Source organism: Filicampus tigris, chromosome 1, assembly GCF_054856515.1.
Source record: "Filicampus tigris isolate MCC_2025a chromosome 1, RoL_Ftig_1.0, whole genome shotgun sequence".
Taxonomy (NCBI): domain Eukaryota; kingdom Metazoa; phylum Chordata; class Actinopteri; order Syngnathiformes; family Syngnathidae; genus Filicampus; species Filicampus tigris.
Genome location: NC_141217.1, coordinates 19,384,269 through 19,408,540, shown reverse-complemented (window position 1 = coordinate 19,408,540; position 24,272 = coordinate 19,384,269). Strand labels below are relative to the sequence as shown.

General features: G+C 40.3%; 3 protein-coding genes across 5 annotated transcripts; 1 reads left to right on the top strand and 2 right to left on the bottom strand.

Annotated features, from left to right (window-relative positions):
• Positions 1-428: 428 nt before the first annotated feature.
• On the bottom strand, positions 429-7,301 carry tpk2 (thiamin pyrophosphokinase 2). Its single transcript, XM_086024703.1, has 8 exons — positions 7,090-7,301; positions 6,778-7,019; positions 4,982-5,045; positions 4,790-4,920; positions 3,780-3,898; positions 1,375-1,507; positions 1,163-1,259; positions 429-1,076 (listed from the first exon to the last, which is right to left on the bottom strand). The coding sequence occupies exons 1-8, from the start codon at positions 7,157-7,159 to the stop codon at positions 1,030-1,032; spliced, it is 903 nt and encodes a 300-aa protein (XP_085880829.1). The 5' UTR covers positions 7,160-7,301; the 3' UTR covers positions 429-1,029.
• A 654-nt stretch (positions 7,302-7,955) lies between these two features.
• gmeb2 (glucocorticoid modulatory element binding protein 2) lies at positions 7,956-17,884 on the top strand. 2 transcript variants are annotated; one of them, XM_086024702.1, is made up of 10 exons: positions 7,956-8,224; positions 8,488-8,636; positions 8,722-8,804; positions 11,134-11,258; positions 11,663-11,766; positions 12,788-12,945; positions 14,440-14,502; positions 14,602-14,739; positions 14,835-14,957; positions 16,247-17,884. In XM_086024702.1, exons 2-10 carry the CDS (start codon positions 8,497-8,499, stop codon positions 16,867-16,869), a joined length of 1,557 nt encoding a protein of 518 aa, XP_085880828.1. In that variant the 5' UTR covers positions 7,956-8,224; positions 8,488-8,496; the 3' UTR covers positions 16,870-17,884. The 2 variants fall into 2 exon arrangements, with proteins under 2 accessions (XP_085880828.1, XP_085880827.1); XM_086024701.1 differs by having other exon boundaries at positions 7,973-8,101.
• A 457-nt stretch (positions 17,885-18,341) lies between these two features.
• pdyn (prodynorphin) lies at positions 18,342-23,009 on the bottom strand. Of its 2 annotated transcripts, none has more exons than XM_086024705.1 (4): positions 22,815-23,009; positions 20,412-20,614; positions 20,107-20,243; positions 18,342-19,338 (listed from the first exon to the last, which is right to left on the bottom strand). In XM_086024705.1, exons 3-4 carry the CDS (start codon positions 20,227-20,229, stop codon positions 18,781-18,783), a joined length of 681 nt encoding a protein of 226 aa, XP_085880831.1. In that variant the 5' UTR covers positions 20,230-20,243; positions 20,412-20,614; positions 22,815-23,009; the 3' UTR covers positions 18,342-18,780. The 2 variants fall into 2 exon arrangements, with proteins under 2 accessions (XP_085880831.1, XP_085880836.1); XM_086024710.1 differs by having other exon boundaries at positions 20,412-20,565.
• Between the last annotated feature and the right edge of the window lie 1,263 nt (positions 23,010-24,272).

Below are 24,272 nucleotides of genomic sequence, written 5' to 3'. Positions count from 1 at the left end.
GGAAAGTGCTGTCGAAATAGCCACACCTCTTCTGAGCAAAATAAAAGAAACTGTTCTGTTGAGTAATTCTAGGGATTGAAACGTATTTTACTGCAGATTTATACAAAGGTTAATTTAAAGGACACTAAAATTACAGCTCATTCTTCGCAACAAGGATATTTGTTTTCTAGGGCGAAAGACAGCACTGCATGAAGCAGCATATCATTCCTTCTGCTCAAATGTGATTGCGCAGCACCTCATCCCTGGACAAGAGATTCTGCATATGGCTAAACTGTTCGTAGTGTGTGCTGACGACTGATGGGATAGATACTTCTGGTTATCGGTGACGATGTATTTATATTTAAAATCTGCATAATTCTAGTTACAAATTACGGTGGACCTTATATAGGGTAAAATTGGGCAAATATCAAGAGGTTGCTCATGGCCTATGAACTTTGATGGCAAGTTTATTTGAAAAAGCGCTTCACATAAAACATTAAAAACATTACAAAAGACAAAAATAAAATGATAATAACAGCACCATTACATCATAGAAAGAAAGAAACATGTTTGCAAAAGTATTGGAATAGTATCATCATATTGAACAGTTTTAGAGATCAGCAGTACATTTAATTGGTTTAGTACAAATATGCCACATCATAAAAACAAACAGACAATACATTTTTAACACATTCATTTATGACTGAATGTTGACGTCAAAGTTCTATGTTGCTTCATCCATTGGCGCATTATAATGTATTGTGCTTTAGTCACACTGACTTATTCTTTCCATAAAAGCCATATCACAATTCAAACTGGAGTTTCTTTGAAATTTGCTCACAACAGGATATTAGTTAGGGATGTAACAAAATCAGCAGATGATAAATAATAAAATCTAAATGCATGGTCAAACAAGGCTCCTAAAGCACACATTATTTATTGATTATAAATGCAAGCACAATGTAGTGCATCATGCGCAGACAATCCTGAATATTATGCATAGCATAATATCTGGGTAGTTATAAGTAGCTTGTTGATGGCAAATGCTTTCTATAAGGCTTGATGGAGTCCGGACACAAACTCCTGGTAAAAGGGTTCTGAAAAGACAAGAACCACATGGAGACTTAGTTGAACAGGTCAACACATTGGATCTGTACGTACCCAATTCTAGAATATGACTAACCTCTGTCAGGCTCAATAAAAGAATGTCTAATGAGAAAGTCCAAGACCACCATGGCACAGTTAGGTTTGAAATCTTCAGTGGCCAGCAGTTCTTTCACCTGAAGAATAAAATGCATTCAAAAGAGAGTACAACATAATTTATAGATCCTGGATCCTTTAGAGTTGCCCTTTAGGTCCGTTCTGGGAAATACAAGTCACTAGTCATACTCTTACCTTCTCTATGGGCAGGAGGTAGAATTCCTGCACTTCTCCATCCCCTACTCTGGGCTTGAAGGCAGGCGGAAGTTCCAAATCAAAGACGAACTGACTCTCTGAAAACACCCCCTCTCCGTCTTCGTAGGTGTAGCTAGTGAACAATTTCTCAAGCAATCAGTGGTACTCATTTGTCTTCAATGCCAAGTACAGGACATAGTTTGTAGGCTAAAAATACCATATAATATTACACTGTTCAAAATGATTAAAAGGGAAATCAACCCAAAAATGTTCTCTACAATAATATGTTCTATGCACCTCCACTAGTCGAAACACGGAATTCTGATTAATACTGCGTTTGTGCAATATGAGTTAAGTAGCAAAATACACCTGTTTTTAGCCGTCTCAGGGGGCGGCCATTTTGTCACTTGCTGAAAATGACATAACAGTTGCTCAGGTCTCAGGTAACAACCAATCACGGTTCACCTGTTTTCTGAAGCTGAGCCATGATAGCTCCAGAACATATAGAACATATTATTGCAAAGAAAACACTTTTTTTTTTCTCAAGAATATGTTCTATGCAGGCCCACTAGTTGGAACACGGCATTCTGATTAAAATTGCGTTTGTGGAATATGAGTTAACCCATTAAGGACGGGAGCGAATAACCGCGTTTCTACCACTAGAGCCGGGAGCGCTGTTGCGTCTTTCTACCCTTGAAGCCGGGAGAGCGTATAAGTCATTTTCTATTTCTTATTTAATTCTCGGTCTCTTAACCAATGAAATGCATCGGATTAGACATGTGATGGTGTCGTGAGTCGTCGGAGGATATCCAAAAATCTTTCGAGCAGTAATGGCGGACGCCATCGATTGCAGGAGCTCTGAAATGAATAACGGCAGTGATATGACGACGCGATTGTGGACTTTGAAGCAGTAGAACCAGTCAACGTGACATATGGTTAAGATATGTTAGTAGATATTGACTATATCGATGTCTTTGTAACAGAAAAGAGGATGGTAATTGCCACTCTATTTTTTTTTTTTATTAAAAGTAGTGCTTCTCTTGCAACGACACTTTATTTTTATCTCTTCGATTGAAACAGTAAAGATGAAAATAAACTTGGGTCTGTGTAAAAGCCACATGTCTAAACTCTTAAATTCTTTTGGAATTATGTTTCTGTCTACTACAGGGGCTGAGATATTCATTATTTTGTAGGTGTTGAATTTCTGGGAAAACTCCAGGTTTTCAAGGGTAATTCCAAAGACGACCTTAGGTTTTGGGGAGCTGTTGAGCCAGGCGCTTTAGGCCTTAATGGGTTAAGCAGCAAAATCCAACCATTTTTAGCCATCTCAGGGGGTGGCCATTTTGTCATTTCTGTCAACTGAAAATGACATCACAGATGCTCGGGACTCAGATAACGACCAATCATGGCTAAGCTTCAGAAAACAAGTAAGCTGTGATTGGTCGTTACCTAAGCCCGGAAATGACAAAATGGCTCAAAAGCCCCATAAATGGATAAAAAAGGGTGGTTGAACACTTATTCCACAAACACAATATTTATCAAAATGCCTTGTTTCAACTAGTGGGCCTGCATAGAACATGTTCTTAAAAAATATATGTTTGGGTTGACTTTCCTCTTTAAAGACATACCGGTACATACATTTTCCAAACGAGTTGATGCACTTCACAGGGAATTATAATTATTTAAAAACAACAAAAACATCATTACCTTCTACAATAAAGGGGATTTGACAATAGATCATGATGACAATAGTATTTGCAAAATTACTCATTTATTTATTCACTCAATTATTATGCACAACTATTTAAAAAAACAACTTATCAGTTTAAATTGTAAGGATAGTTTCTGCCCGTATCTCATTTTAGGATGTAGCAACTGCCTCCCAGTATCGCTAGTTGGGAGTTACACTGCCGTGGACCCTCATAGATCCTTTTCAGGACGTTCCAGCTCAATAGGGTTGGGGTCAGCGGATGATGGCGGCCACGCAATCAGTTTTTCTCCCTTTATAGTGGTACATGCTGCTGTACAGGTTCAATTTCTTTTTACATTGTAGAATGCTGCGTTGTCTTGGATTACAATTACTTTACTGAATAGGCATGATTCTTGTTTTTATACCATGGCGGGAAATAGAAACTCCACATACTTTACTGAGGTCATTTTGACATAAATCCACCCTAACATATTTATATTTTATATACCCAATGCAAATGTTTCATCCAAGTGGAAGTGTTTAAATGTGGCCAAAATACAGCTTGATGCATGACTACAAGGCCTTGGAGGATCCGACCTTTCTTGACACTGTAATTTGGAACATTTCCCAGAGTTGCAAGAAACAGAAGTAGTTGATCAAAAAGACTAACATTAATTTAGATCCTTGAAGTGTGTCGAAAAGGGTCTACACGTACCTTACTGTGGATACAGGGTGGGCCTTTTCTGCAAGTGCTTCTGGGATACATGCCTCTTCCTGACATTCTTTCACTAGTGTGCGCTTGATGCTCATGCCAGCAGCCAGACCACCTGCTGCCTTCAAAGACACAAGACGATCTACTGAATCACTCAACTAGGCATTACATCAAATACAACTCTAAAATATTTGACCAAAATGAATGTATTATATCCAGAGCTGGGCAGCGACCCTCCGTCCCCGGTTTCTGTCTTGCATATTCAATCGACCCACGTGGTCCCAGTCGGTCGGAGTCAGCCAACCGGCATCGAGAACGGATTTTACAGATACCGCGTCACATGCAGGTACCGCACTCCTGACACGCGGTCAAGTAAGGAAACAATAAAAAATTAAAGGGTGTGGTGTACCTTGCGGTCCCACAGACACAATGACACGTGTCCCATATTCTTTTTATTTCACAGATGACAACGCTATGCGTGTGTGTGTGTGTCAGTTGTTTTTGTTTGATATTTTTTCTTTGTTTGGCGGCGTGTCTGCTCGTGCGGCACCAGCGTGTGACGTAAAGATCATGTAATCGACTCCGATCGGCTGTCGCCGGCGAAGGACGGACCGGGTCCACGTGGGTCGATTGAACATGCAGGACGGAAACTGGGGACGGAGGGTCGCTGCCCAGCTCTGATTATTTCAAGTGAAAACAGTGTGACTAATTGTGGTCTAAGTATGTGGGCAGCACGGTGCAATAGTGGCATTTCTGTCTCACAAGTCAAGAGGCCCCAGCTCAGGCCCTCCAGGGTGGAATTTAGTTGTTCTCCCTGTGCTCTAAATTGCCCTTAGATGTGAATGTGAGGGTGAATGGTGCGGTCTATATGTGACCTGCGATTGGCTCATCGGTGTCCTTCATGCGGACAAGCACGGTAGCGGCAAAGAAAATGGCTGATTTTTTTTTGTATGTACTCAATTGCAACCCAGTGTGTTCATTTGGGCTGCTGGTTGTGATCCGTTTGTGCTCACCATGTTGTCAAGTAGTCCAGGATAGGTCTGCTTGGTGGGAGAGCGTCGCGCCAACCACATACAGACGTCACCGCTCTCACTAACGGTGTAACCGTTGATATGGACTCCATAGCGCTTCACCCCGAAAAGGCCTGTTGGACAGTAGAACAAGCATCAGACGGGACACCGCAACAATGCAACTGGGTGACTTACTGGTAGCTGCTCTTTCCATATACATCACTGGAGGGTCGGAGAATTTGTCCATTACACTGTACCTCTGAGAGAAGAGAATACGTTAACCAATTAATCATAGTTTTTCTATTACAGCTTTCCAGCTGAAAAAAGCAAAACACAATGTTTCACAGTGGAGGTAAATAACTCTGAGCATGCAACTGTGCCACATACACCTGGTGCAGTTCAAAATCAAGATTTATCTTAATGACCAAAAAAATCAACTAAAACACATCATACTCACCAATAATAATAGAACCTCGATTGTTTAATGTCTTAATATGTGCAAATTACTATAGACATGTTTTGGTAAGGTTTTCTCCGGGAACTCCGGTTTCCTCCCACATTCCAAAAACATGCATGGTAAGTTGATTGGACACTCTAAATTGCCCCTAGGTATGATTGTGAGTGGGGATGTTTGTCTCTGTGTGCCCTGCGATTGGCTGGCAACCAATTCGGGTTGTCCCCCACCTACTGCCCGAAGACAGCTGGGATAGGCTCCAGCATGCCCCGCGACCCTTGTGAGGATAAGCGGTATAGATAATGGATGGATGGATGTTTTGATAATCAAACTTGGCACGTTTTGACCAAGCAATCACAGGACAATAAAATGGTGACATTATTTTGTATCACACTCTATGGTGAATTTGAAATCTGGCTGGTTAAAAAAACAGGACCATTACTAAAACAGTGAACCCTCGTTTATCACGGGGATACGTTCCAGACTCATGGATGGATGAAATTCTGTGATATAGAGAGAAAATATAAGTAGTTTTAGCCCTCCCACAAGATTTAAACAAATTTACATTTCTTAAAACACACTTTTAAAGTATTGTATTCCTTATGCCTGGGAGACTACCGTATCATCCAGGGAAACAAAAAGACTCGCTCGCGCAGTTTTCCAAATAAGAGGGGAAGCATGCTTGCTTCAAGCCACTAATTTGTCACTTTGAGTTTAAATTTGCAGTAAAACTGACTGAAAATTCAAACTGAAAAAAAATCCAACATGCAGGTTAAGTGGTATCTTGACTTGAGTTTAATTTGTTTCATGACCAAGCTTCTAAGTCAATTTACATGGACACAAAATCATTTTACTCTCATTCCAGCCCACGAAAAAACATTATACATTGTGATACATTGTTTGATTTAAAAAATAAATAGCACTGCATGTAAAATGTAGGTATAAAAAATCTCAATAAAGGTCCTCAGTTTATAAAATGTAATAAACCCCAAATTCACACAAACAATAGCATGTGTTGATGTGTGCTGATCAGGAGCTATTTACTATACCAACATTAAGTCAGCGTGAGCATCTTCACCATGCTCCCTGTGAGTGTTTTCATTTTGTATTAGTGTGCTTGACTGTCACTTTCCTTTTCTTTCCATTGGAAACTCTTACTCAATATACCACTGTACTGGAAACAAGCAGCCAAAATGCTATAGACTAGCCGGGGTCACTAAGTCCGGTCCTCAAGGGCACCTATCCTGCATGTTTTCCATCTCTCGCCGCTGCAACACACCTGATTGAAACGATCAGCTCATCAGCAAGCTTTTCAGAAGCCTGACAACGATACAGATCATTTTAAACAGGTGTGTTGCAGCAGGGAGGGATGTAAAGCATACAGGATAGGTGCCCTTGAGGACCGGACTTGGTGACCCCTGGACTAGAGAATGAACCGTTGAGAATAAATTGAAAAAAAAATCATGGAACCAATATTTGAATTCAGGTTGTAAATGTAGGTCATCGTTGATGATAGCACTGCCGGAACGTGTCTCACCTCATCTCTCCAACCTCTGAGGCAGCGGAGTGAAGAATCACGTCTAAGGTTCAACAGAACACTGTCGATTGCCTCGGACCTTTTGTCGTACGTATCCAGATGGTTGCAGAGAGACAGCACGCTCCCAAGTGGCGGTTGGAAAACATCTCCGTAGCGCGCCAACAGCGAGGCTACGTGCGGCACAATCCAACCAACTTTGATTCCGTTAACCTCAAAACGAAGACAATTGGGACGACAAGAGCCTGCGAACGGCACTTAAATGAGTGACTCGTATTCCGGCCGAGTTAACGCAACATGATGTCAAACATTTACCTGGCAAATAAAAGTTATTCATTCGCTGGAGGAGTTGGAGTACTTTATCTGACCAGACAGGGTTAGCCATGGTAAACTGCAATTATGCTTGGACGGAGTCGCTTCATGTGCTTCACTTTACTCCTGTTACTCGGCCTGAAGTAACAACTTGCAACAAGCTGATGTGTGTCCAGATATTTGTTTACATTTACTGGTCAAGGCTTCCTAACCCATTGTCTTCTTCGTGGTTTAATGGCAGTTGCAAACGGCATTTGTGCATTTGCGCCATCCATTGGTTTGGAATGTACAGAAGCGTATTGCATTCACTTGGGAAAAAAATCCGATATTTTGGAGTAATTTTTCGGGGGCGTTTTTTTTGTACTATTTTACTACTTTTTTCAAAGTAGTATGTTTTGATAATAATTGTGTTTTTCTGTGTTTTCGGGTTTTCTTTGACCCCCTTTCCCGATTTTTTTCGGATTTTCTGACTTTTTTTTCTCTTTCTGATTTTTTTTTGTTTTCCTGAAGAATTTATTTTCTGATTTGGGGGAGTGATTCTGTTTTTCAGAATGTTCCCTTGTTTTATTTTTAATTTTCTTTTCTGTTTTTCAGAATTATTTCCGTTTTTTGTAATATTTTCCACCTATTTTTCGGAATGTATTTTTAATGACAAAGAAACAAGAAACTGAAAAAAATACTCTGAAAATCAGAAACAAAACCAAAATATTTAAAAAAGAAATCCCGACCCATGAAATCACTCATAGAAAACTTTTTTTTCAAGTGAATGCAAAACGCTTCTGTAGAAAAGTGCATATCCAGTCGTAAATCAGTTCAATACAGTAACTCAACAGTAGGTGGCGAAAGTCACAATAATGTTCGATATTGAATCGCCACTAATGTCGAGAAGAAGGAGTGTTACCTGCGCACTGAAGTGTACACTCAAGAAGTCGCTGGAAGATGGAAAATTGTATTTCAAGTACAATCAAAGTGTTTTGTGTCTTTATCATATTGGATGGAAACCACCTCACTGCGCGTACGTGTTGTTTTTCTACATAACTAGATAAACTGTAAAGTTTATACCGACCGGAAGCTACCATTGTGCTAGCGTTAGCTCTGCTGGGTATCTGCTACCTGCCTAACATCAGTGATACACAAGGTAAGAATTAGTTAAAATAACAGTTTCATAGTAATAAAGGGAATAATTTTAGTTGCTTTACACCTCTTTGCCATTCTGTTTATTTGTTGACGAAACACCACGTAATCATTTTACTTGCTGTACTTTTCACGTTTAATTGTAAATTACTAACCAACCAAAACGATCTATCTATCCATCTATCCATCTATCCATCTATCCATCTATCTATCTATCTATCTATCTATCTATCTATCTATTCATCCATTCATTCATTCGTCCTTCAGTTGTGCAGCATGGCCTCAACTGAGGTGAAAATGCCAGAAATGAATGAGGTCGTGATTGTGACAGTGTCCGAGGAAGCCGTTGGGGGCCTCTCTGGGGCGGAGGAGGATAAAGCAGTGCTGGTGGCCGCACAGCTCAGCCATCAGCCAGGGTTTGTACAAGTACTGTCAACGTCAATCGCCAGCAATACTGGATCCTGTTGCGACATTTGTGTTTCATTTTATGTGTCATTCCAGAGAGCAGGTCCTCACAGTCACTCAAGTGGAAACTGATGATACGAGTAAAACAGATTCCTTGTCCAATGAAGAAGCAGTCATTGGTAAATTGACTTGCTTTCACTGTTGAATGTTATGTACATTTAGCCATCTAGAGCAGCCACACCGTTTCATATTTCATATTAGAGAATACAGTAATCCCTTGCTACTTCGCAGTTCGAGTTTTGCGGCCTGAGTGCATCGCGGGTTTTCAAAAAGTACTCATCAAAAAATATAAATGAAAAAATACCGCCGTATCGGCAGCCATATTGCAGAAAGACGTGTTGTTTCAAAGAGAGAGTTGGCTTGGCGGCTTTGTACATACCTATGGGCAGTACAATGAGCTGGTTGCGTGTGCATCATCGCAGCCTCACCCCGGATTTTCCTTGTTGTGTCCCACCAGTCTCGTCCACGCTAATAAACGAACGGCATTTTTTAACAACATTCTGTTCGAAAACTCATAACATTACTCCAATGTGCCGTTTAGTTAGTCAGAGTAAAGTCGGATAAGTGGATGGTAAACAGCTGTGTTCAGAAGTTATGAGCGGAGCGCACTCAGCCACCGACGAGCATAAGGGCCGCAAATAAAATGTTCAAGTATTTGTTCAAGTTTGTTTTAAAACAGCTTACCTTAACTAGAATCCTGCGTTGCATTTTATCCAAAGGTCCTTGTTGATGTTATTGTGCAAAGCCAAAGTTGCCATGTTTACTGCCAGTGACAGAGCTCCTTCTTCGTCGTCTTAAAAGAAGAGAGAAGAAGAAGCAGCAGCAACAAGAGCAGAAGTGATGAGACTCTTTCGCTTTGTACAACAACAATGAGGATTTAAAAGTGCATTAATACACCAGGATTGTACCTTTGGCTAAGATGCACTGCAGGATTCTAGTTAAAGTAAGTCAATTTTAGGATAAAAATGAAAACTTGAACATAGTTATTAACCAGCGTTCCGTCGTAATCATCCGCTGCCGGGATTGTAGTGAACATTCCTCTCACACCATGCAGCTTGGTTTTTACTATTCATTTTGCATTTCAAAGTTAAATTCGTTGTGCAAGTATTTAGAAGGCGCGGGGGATCGTAACGGCGTAATAGAGGCGTGAATCCCCCCGAAATAAAAAATTTAACTAAATATAATATAAAATTAAAAAAAAATGTTTTAATGAATTAAAGTCAACCCCTACTTTGCGGTTTCCACCTTTCGCGGGGGTTCTGGTCCCCATTAACTGCAATAAACAAGGAATTATTGTATGTTATATTTTCATAATAAAGTTCAACCCCCAAATGTTACAAAAGCATCACTCAGATTATGTTAATTGTCAACTAATTGAGTATCAAAATTACATTATCTTGGATTTATTTTTTTTAACGTGATGATACCACGTTAGAAGAGTAATGAAAGGAAAAGTGTGATTAACACCAAAAGAATTGAGAATGGAACGTTATCCGACACAGGAAAGGGTCTGACGGCACAGTACAGTATAAGCGCAGTGGCCTACTGGTTAGCACGTCTGAGTCACATTTCTGAGTTTTGGGGTTTGAATCCTAGCTTTGGCTTTGCTGTGTAGAGTACGCATGTTCTCCTGGTGCTTGTATGTATCTCCCACCTGTTCTTTGGTTAATTGAAGACTCTAAATTGTCCAAAGGTGTAAATGTGAGTGTGAATTCTTGTGGCCTAGGATTGGTCCAAGTTCAGCAGGGATAGGCTCTAGTCTAGCCCACTCGCGACCCTAAAGAGGATAGATGATATGGAAAGTGGATGGATCTAAAATTGTTGACACATGATGGAATGGGATGCTTACATAAATAAACGTCTTGTACACTACCCAATTGATTAATTTCAGCAAATGGTATGCACGCCACTAAGTCACGCTATTCCTCTGCAAATACCTTCTGTCCCTTCACTCTTAAATGTCTGTCAGGCATCTACAAAAAAGGAGCGGTGGGCTGGTTTTACTTAATTACAGTTTTTCAGTGGTTAACCTATCTGGTCTTGCATCACATTAAGGGATGTTAAAATTATGCATTTCCAGTACAGTTAATGTTTGTCTGTTGCACAGTAAACTATTAAAATTTTGGGAGCTTTCACAGTATACGTTGGTAAGTTGTTTCATTTATTTCCCCAAAAGTTTTGTGCCATCTTTACAACAACAACAAAATATCAATAGTTGTTCAATCATTGCGCAAAGGAAGCACATAAAAATGGAGTGAATTATGATGTTCCAAGCAAAGACCCTTGTGGTACTGTGACTTCTTCCATAGGGTATTGGCTTTCTTACTGTTGACAAACTGAAATCAAAATCACAACTTAATAAGTGATTTAAAAAATCATGCTGCCAAGTTGTCCTGTACTTTGTCCAGTTTTGCCTTCATAAGTTTGACCCTGTCTCTGTTTTTGCAGTGAAGCTGACAGAGGAAGTAGATGTGGAGACTGATGTGTTGTACCCCATCACGTGTGGAGATGCTGCAGCCACTTTGGTGTGGAAGAAATTTGTCTGCCCCGGGATTAATGTGAAATGTGTCCAGGTACATGTTAGCCAAAATGATAATGAATCTTAAATGCATTCCTCAATTTAAAAGAGTCATGGACCAAAGTTGTTGCAATACTGAAAGAAAAAATAATGGTAAAAAGACATTAAAACATATGAATGATAACACTGTATTTAAGGGAGTGCCAGTAACTAAAGCGCACTACAAACATAAAGATTTTTAATAGTAACCAATTTTTGTGAATGTGAATTTTGGTGGCAATTGGTCGTACTTTTCTAACATTAAGCCACATTAAGCTTTTTGACATGAGGTTTTTGGACAATCCCATTTTGACGGCTTGTGCTTTGGCAAAGACGTCATCGCCTAAAATTATTGATGTGAATGAATTCTGGACTTAATCTAAAAATGGTATGCTCCTGATATTTGTGTGTTTCCTCCAGTTTAATGACCAGCTCATCAGCCCGAAGGAGTTTGTCTGCCTCGCAGGCAAGTCCACACTGAAGGACTGGAAAAGAGCCATCAGACTGAATGGCACCATGCTCAGGTCTAGTCAATTCCATTTAAATGATTGAATATATACAGTGGGTACGGAAAGTATTCAGTCTCCTTGACATTTTTCACTTTCTGTGTCATTGCAGCCATTTGCCAAAATAAAAAAAAAGTTCATTTTAGTTTCTCATTAATGTACACTAAGCACCCCATCTTGACAGGAAAAAAAACAGAAATGTATACATTTTTGCATATTTATTAAAAAAGAAAAACTGAAATATCATATGGTCATAAGTATTCTGACCCTTTGCAGCAACCTTCATATTTAACTCACATGCTGGCCATTTATGAGACACTGTGATGTCATTTTCAGTTGACACAAGTGACAAAATGGCCGCCCCCAGAGATGGCTAAAAACGGGTGGATTAACTACTATTCCACAAACGCAATATTTATCAGAATGCCTTGTTTCAACTAGTGGGCCTCCATAGAACATATTTTTAAAATAAATGTTTAGGGTGACTTTCACTTTAATTATTTTTACACTTGAACAGCTTCACTAACTTCATACAAAGATATTCAATTGAAAAATACTGCGACAAATTCCCAATTGTACGATGAAAATTAACTGAATGGTGACCAATGACCATCATTTACCTATAACGTTACTTTAGAGGCACGGAAGATACCTTTTTGTGATCAGTGTTTGCTTCACAAAATAGGTAATGCCTGCAGCTGAATTGTGTGGCATTAAAATCCTGGCGACTTGCATGCAAGAATACAACCAAAGAATACAAACCCCCAAAAATTATTTGTACAAATGCCTGTAATCAGCTTCTCAACAGTAAATTTCCTATAAAATCTGATTTCTGTAGTGCTCCAGGAAAGCAGACTTGGTTCAATCAAAATAAAACAAAGAACAACAGTAAATGCCATTGTAATATAACAGTATTTGCAAAATTTAAAAAGAGCAATAGGCACAATAATCACCTCAACAGTGACATATCAATGATGTGTCCTCGATTAATGTTATGAACTCCAAAAACGATGTGTAACCTCAAGTTTTTATTCCACAGGAAAATCATGGACTCCGGCGAGCTGGAATTCTACCATCATGCAAAAGTCTGCTCCAACACCTGCCGCAGCACCAAGATCGACCTATTGGGAACCAAATTGGCCGCCAGCTCGGACCTGTCTGCCGACCTGGCTGCTGCCACCTCATCCACTACTTACTGTAAGTAGATGAGCCTCCAGCACGTGGGTGTGTGATGTGCTACATTATGGTTTCTCCTTCCTCGGATGCCTTGTCCCTGTCTATCTTAAAAAAAAAACACCTCAAACACTGCATGTATTGTACTGTGTATACATATATATGTCGTCAAACTTTTACCCGACAGCTATTTTTCCATCTATTCTCTCAGTATAGAAAGGTGTTTTTGTTCCTGTGTTTGTGTTTGGCCCTTGTGGAGGTCGGTGAGTCATGCCCCACCTGCCCACAAAGATTAGGAAAGTGTCGAGGAGTTTTGTCACGACTCTGCTAACGCTCATGCATATCCACTAACTGAATTTTAAAAAATTGTATTAACGCTTGGCCTTAGTGGATGTCAATGCAATGGAATGACGTAGTACTGAGCTGTTTCCAATATTTTGTCCCTCTTGTATGTATTAAGAAAATCAAATTTATAGTCAAACACACAGTTTGCCCATATAATTGATCATATTTCTCTATTATTTATTTATACCTTGCAAAGTCAGAGTAAAACCTTTATAAAATTGTACATGGTGCCCTTGGTTTACAATGGTACCTACACAATGTTTCAAGGTTACAAATGGTGCAAAACTGGTTTGCGCAGCAAGGTTATGTGGTCACGCGGCAGAAGAATGCACTTGCTCATTTAACGCAATACTTATTGTTTTTCATTTCATTGTTTTGGTCTTATGGCCTAGAAGTGTTTTTCATACAAATATTTACTGTAATTATGACTTCAATACTGCGCTGGCTTAGACTCATGGCCTGACTTGCAAAGAAACTCAGGCTATGTCATCGTTGTAGGAATAGAACTCCATTTTAAACCCAGGACCCACTGTACCAACAGTCATGAGTTTAAGTTAACCGTTAAGACGTAAAGTGACCTCGGAATGTTGGTTTTAGTCATATTGGACTGAGCAGCCTGGGCAAAGATGTGTACTGAATGACTGATCGAATTGATTTTCATAAAAGACTGAGCAGGCATTGGCACTACGTTCCTTAAAGCGGAAGTCCACCTAAAAATGTTCTTTATAATATGATGTTCTATGCAGCCCCACTAGTTTAAACACGGCATTGATATTGTGTTTGTGGAATATGAGTTAAGTAGTAAAATGTGACAGTATTACCACAGGGAGACGCATTGTGGCTCATATTTTTAAAATCTACAGATAATCAATGTGATCGGTATCGGCCAGTCTCATTCATGGATGATTGGTATTCAAAGTTTTTCCGTTGCAGCGTGCTGGTAGCTGTGCGTTACTTAATTGCTTCCTGTATGATGAAGAGTTGCTGACCGTAATTTTTTTGCAATGGTCTACTTAGGTCAATTTTGGCTGCCCAAATTTGCCCTTTGTCCCATACTGTTCTATACCTACCTAATCTGTGTAATCTGAATCTGAATTAAAAAAAACACACACACACAACAAAAATAAAACCCAGAGGGTTTTGTTGACACATTGTGTTGTGTTTCCATTGTAGTGAATGGTGACTCCCGCCCAGAGGGGTCAGAGGGACCTTCAGAGGGAGTCACAGCCGTTGGAGGTGCTTCTGAATCTTCGCACCAATTAACTTGAAAAGGAAATGGCGGATGGGAGTGACAGTTTTGGATTACACTCTGTTCACATGTCTTTGTGTGTGCAGAGGATGCCGTTTCATTCTGGCGTGCCCTGAAGGACGCCGGACTGTTGGAGGAGGTGATCGAGGACTTCCAAAAGGAGCTCCAAGAGGTCCTAAAGGGGCTGCATGAAAGAGTGTGTGAGCCATCATTGCAGGTCAAAGGTTAGAATCTCATTACGGGGCTTGAATTGAGCTGTTCGATCCAGTATTGCCATAACCAGCTGACACACTTAACACGAAGTGGTTTATTTTGCCAGATGCTGCTTTACTTGACAGCATCGTGCACAATTTTGGGATGCTGGATCTGGTGAAAAAGGTTCTGAGCAGTCATAAGAGCCAGATGGACCATTACAGGGAGCAGTACACCAGCAGCCTCGCTGGTGAGTCTGTATTGAAACAAATTGTGTATATGAGGGCTTGGCAAATGTTTGCGCGCAAAGGAAAGAAAGAAAGAGACAGATGCGGCAGGTTGTTCATAAGCGTTTTTTGGGTAATATTTGATTCTTTACATTAAATCAACCCACCAGTTATTGAATTGGATAAAAGTATAGAAAATGAATACAAATGAATACATTTTTTTTTTTTATTTGGGGAAAAACATCTAAATTAATGATACCGATATGATGCTTGATCATGTAAATGGTCAATGGGCATATACATACAGCCTTGTGTATGCCGTTTTCCAAATTATTATGCCCATATTTTTTCTTAGATTTTTATAGTCCATGCAATTGGCACTCTGCATGGTTTTCAAGTTAAGAACTGTTAGGGAATAATTTGAATGTTTTTAAACAAACTCACAATGATAAGTGTTTTTTTAAATAAAAATGTAGGTTTTTTTTTAATGCACTGTTCCATAATATTTTCTGCACAGCAGTGTTTCAAGACATTTGATAGGTTTTTAAAAAACTGATATTTTTAATCAAACTAACTCTTGATTCCAGCATAAACTACCTCCTAATGCTGCAAATTCAACAAAGACTCTTATCACTTATTTACAACCTATAAAATGTCTTGAAACACTGCTTTGCACAATAATTTGGAACAGTGCATTTGAACAAAAAAGTACATTTTCATTTTTGGAAAAAAAATACTGTAATCATTGGTCGGTTTGATTCAACACATTCAAATTTTCACATAAAAATCTGAGATAAACATTATTTGCATAATAAAACTGGTCAACAGCAAATTCGAATCAGAGATGACCATGTCCATAAAGGTATTTTTGACACTGATTTAAATAACGTCTCAACGTCAAGTTTTTAGACATTTTTTATTTATTTATTTATTTAATTTTTTTTTTTTTAAGTTTGACCCATGAAACCTTAGGCAATATAGATTTTACAATGCGTTGTAATTTACTAAGAGATTTCTGAAAAAAAACATCTGTTGCTGAACCTAACCCTTAATTCATAAATATTACTAAATATATTGCTCAATGACATCCATCTATATTTTATTATTATGAAAATCTGATGTGCTTACGAAAACAAAATTATCTAGAAAAGTTTACTTGCATCTCTTATTTAAAATTTTTTTTTTTTTTTTTTAAATCCATTTTTTTTTTCTTTTTAATTTGTTGACCAGTGCAATTTGGAATGTGGTGTATATGAAGGATGATTCCTCTGAAAATCGGTAATGTTTGCCTCTATATCGTGTCTGTCCACAGCTCTGGAGCAGCAGTGTGATGAGCACAGGAAGCGAGCCAAGGAGCTGAAGAGCAAATCTCAACACCTCAACAACGTCCTGATGAACCTCACTCCCGCGCCCGCAGCCCCGGCACCCAAACGCTCCCGAATGAGTCGCACCGTCTCCAGCCCGGCTTCCATCAGCCCCGCGCCCGCACAGGTCGCGATGCCTCTCAGCCAGTTGAGCGCCGTGCCGCTCGGCAAGCTGCTGACTGTGGCGGGAGCTCCGGCGGCCTCCAACCTGAGCGGCTACACTCTGCTGACCTCGCCGCTCAACGGCTCGGAGCTGACGGCCGACGCTTCCAACCTGACGGTGCTCTCCGCCGTGGCGGGTCAAGAGGGGACGTCCTCAGAGAGTGGTGCCGTGGTCTCTTCGACCTTTGTCAAAATGGTCGGTCCTCAGTTCCAGTTGGTGACGCTGCAGGGCCTGGCCGCCGCGCAAAACACGAGCATCGCGCAGCCGGTTGGCACCATAGCTGTGGTGGACGCCACAGCAGCAACCGCAGACATTTTCCTACAGGGAATCCAAGCTGGTGAGAATGAAGAAGGTCAACACAATGAGGTGAGAGGGGATGACATGCAGCAGCTGGTGGAGCAGCAATGATGGCCAATGAACATTTCATTTGGTCAGGGACACATTCTTTTTTATTTCTTTTGTTTGAAATGAGAACATTTTTGTTGGAGAAGGTATCTAAGGCCAATAGCAGTATTGAGCACGTTCTCATCTATTAACTCATTCACTGCCATTGACAAATGTATTTGTCTTTTCACAGTTCAGCCATTCAATCCCAGGAACCTATTTATATTTTTTTCAAATTTTTCAAAGGTTAGGGGAAAAGAAGGTCTGAAAATGTCTGGCACTGAATGAGTTAAGAGCAATTAGTAGCCGGTGAAAAGTTATTTAGTGAACCCCCTCATATAAGCATACGTGCATTTTTTTTCTTTTAAACCTGTCCTTTTCTATTTAATGAAGAACTCACATTTTTGCTTAGGTTAAAGCACTAGAAGATGAGTATTGCTTTACCGCCATTTTGTGGCATCTCGGTGCCAAAGACCTATGTTGAAATGAGTTGAGAAGCTTTATTTTGACAAAGGTAGTGCTTTGATGCCATCTTGTGGCATATATAGAATTAGAAACATTTTTCGGATGGTGTCAATTGCTCACGGATGTCCACTATTTGCGTCAGGGCTCGGTCCTTCACAAATAGCGAGGGTTCACTGTACACAATTTGAGCGTTCCCTGAAAAGGCAATTATTTAATTTTTGTCGTCGTTCAACAGGTTACAGGGCATTGTTGTGAAGGATTGTGCTTATCTGTGCTAAGTTTGAACATTCTCCATCTTTTGGCGACATTGGGAATGGGAACTCAAAAAGTGCCTCTACCAAAGATGTATTCGCCCCACCGTTGTTTCCTCTGTCGTGTTCCTCCTGGTTGATTTCCTTGTCTGCCAGCATGTTGTCACGCTATTTATCCAGACGACCAACAAAATGTTTCAAATACTTTACTTTTTGTTTGATAGTGTGAATTGTTCATAAAAATGTAAATATACCTTTGTGTTCAACATGAAATACTTGATTTGGACATTTTAATTTATGTAATAAATGAACAAAAAGTTGCATCACTTCTTCAAACAACAGAGTATGGCGTTGCACTAATGCACACTATTTTTAAGCAAAGTATCAATTAAAGGATTCCAGCAGTGTAAGAACCAGTCTAGTAAGCGCTTGATATTTCATAAAATCAAGTGGAGTTCAATTAATTCATGTTAATAATGGCTACAGAAGGTCCAATTTCGCTGCCCAAAATGGTATAAAGAGCCTACAAAACAACCGTTTAGAATCTGATTAGATAGAAATTAAACTTGCGGTACACATTTAAATTTGATTACATTCAAAGAGATTTGTAGAAATATTTTTTTGTATCTAGGCTCATAGTGCCACCTCACCTTAAAAAAAACATGGCATAAAACTACCAGTCTTAAATAAAATCAGGTTGCTAAATCAAGCAAACAGACTTGAGTCAGCTAAAACTACCATTACAATTTTCACGTAGAGGTAATTAGGACGCCTGAAAAAATCTCTTCATAGATTATTTTCTTAGCCACAAGATGGCATTACAGACATGCTAACTGGGGGAAATGTATATCATTATAGTCTATATTTGATCACTAAAATGACCCCATGTCAAAGTTGTTTTGGATTCTAGGTTTAGTACTATTCGGTTGCATTTTAGAACTTGGAACGAATCAAATCAAATTAAAAAGCAACTTCTTTACCATCTTCACTTTCGACACTAATATAGGGGACATATTTACATCCATCAGCATTATCTGGAATAAATGCAATTCTATCTATCTTTGTGGACAAAAGTTGCAGTCTTAGTTTTATTTATGGGTTTATTAATTAAACAACAACTTTGAATTCAATGACGAACGGCACAAACGAAGGCAGCGAGTACAGCAGGCATCATTTGGGTTTAAATAGTAGGTGAAGTAAAGTGCGCTCTACACGCAGTTCATCTCGTTTCGCGACTGAGGTCGTCGTAGTAGGAAGAGAAAGGCTCCTCGGCGGAGCGCACCGAGATCTTGAAGTGACGACGCAGGAAGCCGCCGTAGCGCTTGTCCCACTTGATGTTGTTCAGTTTGGGTCTGATCCGCCTCATGAAGCCGCCGTAGCGCTTCTGTAGCTCTTCGGGCTCTTCGGGCTCGCTTCTCTTGGACTTGGGGCCGAACTTGCGTAAAAAGCCGCCGTAACGTTTCACGAGATCGTAGCCGCGGAGCGAGTTTCCTCCCGGGCTGTCTTCAGTTTCTTCTGCCGGCCCGTCCGCTGCTCTCTCCGCAGTCTTCTTCAACAAGTCCGCCACTTTCTCCTCGACGTGCTTGTCCTGCCAAGGGGAGGACAGTTGCTCCTTGGTGATCTGGTCCAGCCTCTTCATGAACTGCGCGTCGGCTTGTTTGCTGCCCGCTTCCTCCTCTTCATCTTCTTGCGCCTTCTCACCTTCGTGTCTCACGTCCTCCAGCCCCGGAGCGCGCTCACACAGCGCCGGTTCATCCTCACACAACACCCCGCACCACTGCAACACAACCACGGATAAGTGTCACATTCCAATGAGAATATAGACCAAAGACACTAAATCGTTTTATTGTTTTTAACATGTTTTTGTTTTTATTCAGAAATGTACTCTAAATATTTGGAATTTGGCGGTTATCGTCAGTAGTTTTTAAAATAAAATGAAAATGTTCACTTTTTTTCTCAAACATATGATATCTAATGGAAAAATCAGCGAAACTGATCTTTTTCCCAGAGGGTTCTTGTTTTTTCGCCCCCAAAGCTGTGTAGAATGACAAAGCAATGTAGCCATGAAAACAACTTTTAGAATAAATATCTATAAATGGATATCACATAACACAATTCCCATCAGAGTACACGAAATTGTAATGAAACCACAATAAAGATACATTTGATATAGTATAGCATCAGAAATCATGTTATCATGTATTCATTCTTTTTTGGGGGGTGGGGGGCAATAGTGTGGAACAAGTGCATCTTCAAGTAGTAAAAGAGCAGGCGATAAAGCCATGCACTATTCAATAATCTTGAGAAAAATCGATGTAAAATGCCTAACTTTAATAAATGCCAATGCTCACTATAGACTAACGTCCCTTGCAAAATGGCACAATGGTACATTTGTAACATTTTTAAAGATAGACTATTCAAGCCTTGAGAGAACTTAAAAATAAACACACGTACACACACAAGACACACAAGAAAAGCTATAACACACACAACCTAAAAAAGGTCATTTCATGAGAAGTTGCAGTTTAGTCACCCATCTTCTTACCAAACTACTGTAGGCGCTGTTGGGCTTGAGGATGTGCTGCAAGCATTTGTGACACTGTGAAGAACAATGTGCGTGCATGGAGTGGGGCAAGCTCAGCATCAGCACTAGGACATACCACTCCATCCTTCAGCAGATTCCTGACAACAAGCATAAGGACCAGAAATGGCTAGATGATAAATACGGTGTGAGTAGGGTAAATGTCATGATGATGAAAAAAGTATGTAATGCAATGTAATACACAAGTGTGCACATAGTGTTGTAAAAATACAATTAAAACAATCATGAAAGTTTGTCATGACGCGTACCTCAGCAGTTGATCAAATGTGCAGAGTTGCATCCACCATCAAACGTCTACTCGCTTTCCTCACTCTGACTCTGGTGCTTGTTTTCGCCTCTTTCCCTCTCTTTTTATTACAGTGATCACGACAGTGTCACTGCATGCGCATCAACGCAGTTCCTCTGTGCACCAATGAGAGAGAACCGTGGTGCGTATATGCATGGGGAGTTTCTGACAACACCCACATGCAGAAAAGAGGGTATGGGGTAAGAAATGGGGCAATCATGTTCCAACATTTAGCATAGACTACTTCTCAAGATATGAACTGAGAACAATGCTTCACTTTTCAGTATAATTTGCAAGAATAGGCTATAGCCTCTGAGAAAGGAAACACTGAGTTCTCTAAATGTGCCTCTGATATACCAACATAACACATGAACAGCAATTTTCTATGATTTAAAGGTATTTTTAAAGGTGATGTCAACCCAAACATATTTTTTTCAAGAATATGTTCTATGCAGGCCAACTAGTTGAAACGGCATTCTGATGAATATTGCATTTGTGGAGTAAGAGTTAATCCACCCATTTTTAGCCATCTCTGGGAGCGGCCATTTTGTCACTTCTGTCGACTGAAAATTACATCACAGTTGCTCAGGTAATGACCAATCGCGGCTCATCTGTTTTCAGAAGCTGAGCCGTGATTGGTCGCTACCTGAGCCCTGAGCATTTGTGATGTCATTTTCAGTCGACAGAAGTGACAACATGGCTGCCCCCTGAGATGGCTAAAAACTGGTGGATTGTGCTGCTTAACTCATATTCCACAAAACCAATATTCATCAGAATGCCATGTTTCAACTAGTGGGCCTGCATAGAACAAATTCTTGAAAAAAACGTATTTGGGTTGATTTCCACTTTAAAGCGAAACACCCACACGGTTGTGTGACTGTAAGAGATCACCAAATTTAATGAAGGAAAGGGCATCTTAGGCCATAATTTCCACAGAATTCTGAGTATTATTTTCATCAGATGTGTCAGTTGCAATGCCTTGCTGATATCTCTGAGCAGCTTTTCACGGAGCAGCAATGGTCAGATTGAATAAAAGATACATGTGATGTCGCACTGTGTGTACAATAGTTGTATCCAGCGGCCGTTATCAAGTGTGAACTGTTACGATATGTGACGCGAGGACAGCTGCTCTGTCGTCAGTGGGGGCAGATGGGATGAAAGCATGCAACATACAGCAACAAGTTGTTTTCAATAACATAAAATCCCTCCCCAACGTATTTTCTGGAGTGAAAATAATGAAGGAATCAATACATTGTGTCTATGAAAGGATGCTGAGGATGCTTCCTGTGGTGTTAATATAATGAATCATACAAAGGGAGACATCAGTGCATTCTTTCTCTCCTGTTATTGCATTCAGTCATTCTTGTGAAGATCAAGGTGCTGTATACGGACACAAGAGGAGGGACCCCTGCCAAGTAGCAACTGTAAATTTAAACTTGTACGTCTGCTCAAATTGGGGCATCAGCAAGATGCAAGGAGTTTTCCATTTCCACCTTTATATTGAACCAACACATTTTCTCAGGTCAGATCTGCTTGTAATTCTCAAAAGGGACACACATTCACACTCATGCCATTTTGATGTAAAAGTGTTCTGAGATGGAACTAAATCCGTCAACCACCGCCTTAATGGAAAAGAGAAAATTGCTGCTATCATAAAGTAAAACCTTTCCCAAAGGGGAGGGGATTTACAATTTAAAAAACAAACAAACATTTTTGTCATTTTGTCAACAGTCAATATGACTTGGCATAATATTGCAAAAATGATCTGTGAAAAAAAAAATCTGCAGTCTCTGGCCCCATTTTGTGACTCCAAATGATATACAAGTAACCACTGCGCCCAAGAAAAAACAACCAATGAGAGACAGAAGGTGTGACTTGCAAGGTGTCAATCATTTGTTACTTAAAAGTCAGAGCAAGTTCACCCAACTTTTTTTCTTTTCTAATATTTTGCAGCGTAAGGGAATTATGCATATTCTTTTTGTTTAATTTTGACAGTTACAAGGAAAAAGGAAAGAAGAGGAGGATTAATTGACTACTAAATTGTCAATAGTTTTGACTGTGACGGTGCCCGAGTGCTTATATGCGCCCTCTCACTTGAAGTTAGCTGAGTTTAGATTCCAGTTACAAGCGCAATGGTAAATGACAAAAAACATACACCAAATAAAAGCAATTAAAAGCAATAGTTGATGAACATTATGTAAAAATGTTTCTTGTGAAGTCATCACTAAGAGTTAGAAGCACTGGCCAAGTTTGGAAAACTTGCCTATAAGATTCAATCCGATTTTTGAATAATACATACTGAGTGACATCGACACTATACTAGTGTTTTGCTGGTGATACTGGATTCAAATAACTACAGAGTTACCTTTCAATGATGACAGCCTGAATATCATTGTGTCTCTTGGATCTGTATTGTTTTCAAACATCTTTTAGTTGCTACGAGTTTCCTTGGCAACAATAGACCATTAATGGCTGGTGTGGGACTTCTCTCCGTTGGTGATTTTCATTTGTGCGTCAGTCTTAATCTGGACCTTTTATTGCGTGTGTGTGGTTGGGCTAATGACGGAGATGTTATGATTGGTTGTTTACGTGTTGTATCAGTTGCTCTGCAGATGTTATGGTCCGTTTATTCTTTGTCCTTTATGATGTCATATAGATGTCATATTGACACTGATTTTGGTTTTCCGAGTCCCTTCCCAAGTCACTATTCAAGCTGATGATTCTTTAGTATCCACTCCAGAACACTTTCCATCAGACCCTAGTTTGGGCACCCGGTTGGCCATTAAGCCTACACGGGACCCCCGCGGGGTGGCCAACGTAGACGCCTGGGTAGAGGTTCTGGTTCCTCCCGTAAGTCCGCTTTTTCCAAACGCGTCATTCCGAACCTGTACCCTTAGCTTCCACCACTGAACCCTTCCCTTTACACCCTCTCGTCAGGCCTCCTGGACGCCCACCGGACTGGCCCCGCTAAAAACCTCTTGTCTGGCCTTCGGGAGGGCCACTAGCTTATCCCCGCCACGACCCTCTCGCCTGGCCTCCGGGTCACCCACCAGACTGGTCCTGCCAAAACCTTCTCGTCTGGTCCCCTGGACACCCACCGGACTGGCCCCGCCAAGACCCTCTCGTCTGGCCTCCGGGCTGCCCACCAGACTGGTTCCGCCAGGAACCTCTTGTCTGGCCTTCTCTGATCTGTTCCTGATTTTGGCTTTGCTTTAGAATTTTGTTTCATGTTTTCATCATGATTCTTTTGTGTCTGTTTAATTACTTTAAGTCTTGTTGTTTTATACTTAAATCTAATTTTTTTATTTCTATTTTTATTTTTTAACCTTATTTCTGTTGTTTTACATTCTGGGCACCAGGTGGTGCTGCGTATGGGTCCAAATCCCGCTCCTCACATGACAGGAGATCTTGGGGGTGTAGAGATACGGAGAGTTTCTTCATAGCGTATACTGCATCCCGCCTTCATTCCGGTGCTTGGCTTGGTGTGCGTCAGTCGAAATGAATGAGACTTACGGTTAAGTGATACATTTTTAAATTAGAACAGCCCCTCAATTTTGGAGGCCAAATCCCACCTATTCTGTCCTGTACAAAAAATTGTTTTGTGTGTGGCAGTACGGTGGTTCTGTGGTTAGCGCTTCTGCCTCTGAGGTTTGGAGTTTGAATCTCAGCTCCTTCAATCGATGTGAATGGTTGGCTATATGTGCCCTGCGACTGGCTGACAACAAGTCCAACCCTAAAGGGGATTAACATTATAGAAATTGGATGGATGGATCATTGGGGTTTTCCAATTTTTTTTTTACAGAAAATACCAATGTATTACCAA